This window comes from Centruroides sculpturatus, unplaced genomic scaffold (assembly GCF_000671375.1).
Source record: "Centruroides sculpturatus isolate CEXI.00-Female unplaced genomic scaffold, Cexi_2.0 scaffold1468, whole genome shotgun sequence".
Classification (NCBI taxonomy): Eukaryota; Metazoa; Arthropoda; class Arachnida; order Scorpiones; family Buthidae; genus Centruroides; species Centruroides sculpturatus.
The window spans coordinates 6534-10542 of record NW_019386140.1 but is presented as its reverse complement, the minus strand read 5'-3'; the positions used below and the strand labels follow the sequence as shown (position 1 = coordinate 10542).

The 4009-nt window shown below is 32.5% G+C and overlaps 1 protein-coding gene across 1 annotated transcript in view; it reads right to left on the bottom strand.

Moving 5' to 3' along the window:
* Window positions 1-2439, bottom strand: part of LOC111613770 (isoleucine--tRNA ligase, cytoplasmic-like) — a 103984-nt gene extending 101545 nt beyond the window's left edge. Inside the window, exons 1-2 of the mRNA XM_023355115.1 lie at window positions 2399-2439; window positions 1872-1951 (exon numbers count right to left, since the gene is read on the bottom strand). Coding sequence (XP_023210883.1) covers window positions 1872-1951; window positions 2399-2424 — 106 coding nt within the window. The 5' untranslated portion in view covers window positions 2425-2439. The remainder of the gene's footprint in view (window positions 1-1871; window positions 1952-2398) is intronic.
* Window positions 2440-4009: the final 1570 nt, after the last annotated feature.

The following is a 4009-nucleotide window of genomic DNA, read 5'->3' as shown; positions in this document are numbered from 1 at the left end:
ATTTCATCAATAAATAGATCAGTATCGAAATGATCGTTCTCCATTTCAGCACATATATCTCAAAGCGCTCGGCTGACGCCCGCAAAACGCGCGATCGCATGTACGGTAACATGGCAGCACATATATCTCAAAGCGCCCGTAAAGCGCTCGCAAAACGCGCGTTTTAACAAAAATCTATAAGCGCTCGCAAAACGCGCGTTTAACGCGCGCTTGGCTTTTGAGTGTGTACGGCTACATAGAACTCTTGGTTCTTTTAAACGCGCGTTAAATGCGTTTAAAAGCGCTTTTAAACGCGCGTTTTTCGCGCGCTTTAAACATGCACTTTTAAATGCGCGTTTAAAAGCGCGCGTTGAAAAACGCCTAGTGTGTACAGGGTCTTATTGTGTGACCTTAGAAAACTCCGCCATGCCATACAAGACAAGCGACGTGGCCTAATGTCTTCTGGTGGCAGATTTCTTTGAAGTCAGAATTTTAAAAATTTTTGAGTGGTATGACAAATGTTTGAACAAAAATAGAAATTATGTAGAAAAGTAGATAAAAGTATGTAAAATATGGGCAAAAATATATTTTAATGATATTTACAGTATTTTTCTTCTTATTAAAAAACGGACCTTATTTAAAAAATAGCCCTTGTATTATTAATTATTATTAACTAATGAAAATAGTCATCTGTACATATAACTATATACTGTTTCCTTAATAAATTTCATCAATTATGTGGCATTTGCATATTGTACAGAAATATGTAAATCTTGGATAATTCAAAGTCATGATTATTTTGTCCCTTGAAATTCAAACTAATAAGGATTTCCTGTATTTGAAGTGAAAAACTATAAACATTTTCCTATATATGAAAATTTATATAATCCAGTAAGGAAAGCAAAAATTTCCTCTTTGCTTGGCACCATTGACGTCATGTTAGGTTCCAGCATCCCTAAATGGGAAAATCATAAGATATTCTGCTCTAAAATTTTTCATATTAAAAAATGATCTTATTTTCTATGAGTACATTTCAACTGTTGACTAGGAATAACCTTATAATTTACATATCATATATAAAGCAGTTTCATTTTGTTACATTGTATGCAATATCAATCCCATGCACAAAATATATGTCAACAAATAACTTCATGTTGATAATACACTTCATATAAACAGACTTTCTTGTAAAAAGTAATAATTTTAAATGCCAAGTTAGGATACTGCTCCAATATTTTTTATTTTTTCTTAATTTTTGCAAATCATTCAACACTGCAGAAAGCAAGTTTTAGAGCAAGAATCTACAAAGTGTCAGTCCTGGAACCATATTCTTTTTTTTTTTCTTTTCTTTTCTTTTCAGAGGAATGGCTACAATCCTAACAGACTGCAATAATGCTGCCAGAGAAAACTTGCCAATAACATATTAAAATCCAAAACTAAATTATTAAATAAACTATGATCATCACATTCTGATAAAATTTTGAGTATTATTAATGTAAAACTAGTATATTATACATATTATATTGATTGTACTAGTACATAAATATTTTAAATTTCGAAATTGAAAGTTAATGACAACTTTATCAAAACTTAAATGATATTTATTTTCAAGTAATTGAAAATTACGTTGTTTTTTGTAAAATTTCGTTGTTTAGCTAATTGTTTAGTCCAAATTACATAACACGTTCACATGTAAAATAATTAAAGTGATTAAATTTTCAAACAAACTGTAAACAAGTGGCTTATGCAATGTATGGAAAATATTTCATTTGCCATCAAATTGAAAGTTATGACAACTCGATCAATGTAATAATGGTATATTGTCCTATTACATTTGATTTCATGTATTAGTTGAATTTAAAACACTATATTCAGTTTCATTCTAAATTTACCTCTTTTGGTCAGCTCAAACCGCGTGTCCACACTAGTCCCGGCTTTCCTATGTTGCTTCTTTACACTTTTTGCCAAATTCCTATGCAAAAAACAAAGAAAATATCGCCAAAATATCTTAACGGAAAATATATGTTTGAATGCATATATAAGAAAATTTTTCAATTAAATTTTTAAAATAAAATTTTTATAAATTCAAATATATTCTGTTTTATATATATATATATATATTTAGTAGAACGTATGAAGTAATAGCATCGTCGGATTGAAAAGAAATTTCGGCTGGAGATATATACCATGCATAGGCCCATTTATAATACTTTATATATTATCGGCCGTACAGACGAAGAAGTTACACGTTAGCTCACCGCTTTGGAGACCCAGGTTCGAATCTGGGCAGTAGCGAGCATTAATCCAATATAGGCCATGGCGAGTCGAGTTGACATCAATTATTTTTAAATTATTGATTAATTATTTTTAAATTAGAAGTTACAAAATGCACAAAGTGGCGGGCCGAATATCAGCTTACCTGAGCCATTCGATGGCGGCACCCATCCTTTTTATTTAAAATTTTAAGTAATGAGCCAGACACAGGGCCGGATTAACCCACTTTGGGGCCCTGGACATTTTCTTCTTACGGGCTCCCCTTTCTCACACTAGAAATAGAGCACACAAAAAATATAAAACGATAAATAAAACAAAACTAAATAATGTGAAAAACTAAAACAAATCTTAAATTTTTATTAATAAAAAATATTTAATACACAACAATAAATTTTAGTTTTTCTAGAAAAGTTTGAACAGTTTGTTTATAAATTTAAAATATTGAAATTTGTTTTATTAAATGTCTAACAAAAGTTGTTGTAAAATAACAATATTACCTTAAAAAAATAATTGTCAACAAGACTATGTCTTGTTTATAAAATCGTACTGCTTGCTGTGTTACCAGCTTAGAGGTATGAAGGAGTACATGTCAGGAGTTGCAATTTGGCACAGAGTATTAAGTGCCCAAATCATGCGCGCATAAAAAAACCTGACTTGTAGGTACTCGGGACCGAGAACCGAGTGAAAGTAAAATACAAAATGGCGACTCTCTCTACAAACAGGCAAACCGAAGTCAGGTGGTGAGAGTACCACCCACAGTCGTTCAAGGAAATGGACTCTGACCCTAGGACTGAACACGTAGTATTTTCTTTCTTAAATAAAATTTGTAATCTAATTTTGTAAATTTGGGAGTGCTTCAAATATGACATTAAAACAGGGTTTTATGTCGTTACAAGTAGGTTTTTTAACATTGTCTAGTATAGTAAAATCGTGGGACCAGTAAAAATTTGACGTTATAATCAGGTTAAACTGTATATTGTTTGTGCACAAAAAAAAAAAAAAATAATTTCGGACGATACAATAGCCACGATTATTTTTTTCAAAGACGAGAAATTTTCGTTAGGCATTGACAAAAATTCAACCCGGGCCGACACGCAACGGAGAGAAATTTCGAAATTGGATAGGTTAATTTCATCGAAAATGCATGGTGGACGACCTCGTGGTCGTGGCTGGCGAAGTTTGAACGATCGCGCCCAAAAGCAGCGATACCAAAGAAGATTGGAGAATGAGAAAGAGATCCGCTTTGAGCGTCAAAGTGATTCCGCTTAGTAGTGTCTCCGAGACATAGTCGTGTCCCAAATACGGTTTAATACTAAATAATATAATATTTTACTAGTATTATAAAGTTGTCCAACAGAAGAGTAATTTATCTTATTTACAAATCTCAAAATAGACAGTTTGACCGGGCCCTTCTAAAAACCGGGCTCTAGACATTTGTCTCATTTGTCTATGCGATGATCCGGCCCTGGCCAGACATCTATTCGTATAGCGTATCACGTGGCTTACGGTCTGATTTAGAATAATAGTTTTTAAATTTAATACAATAGAGAGACAAGTGATGTTATTTGTATTTTGTTTATTGATTTATTTTTCTCGAGTGAAATATAACGTATATTAAAATAAGGAACGGTTCGCAGGAAAATTCTCGAATTTCCAATGGATCAGTTTATCACGGGATAATAGCGCCTTCAATCTTGGTTATATTGCATGAATATTGCATGCAATGTTGCCGACAATCGGATGGCCAATGCGGTTA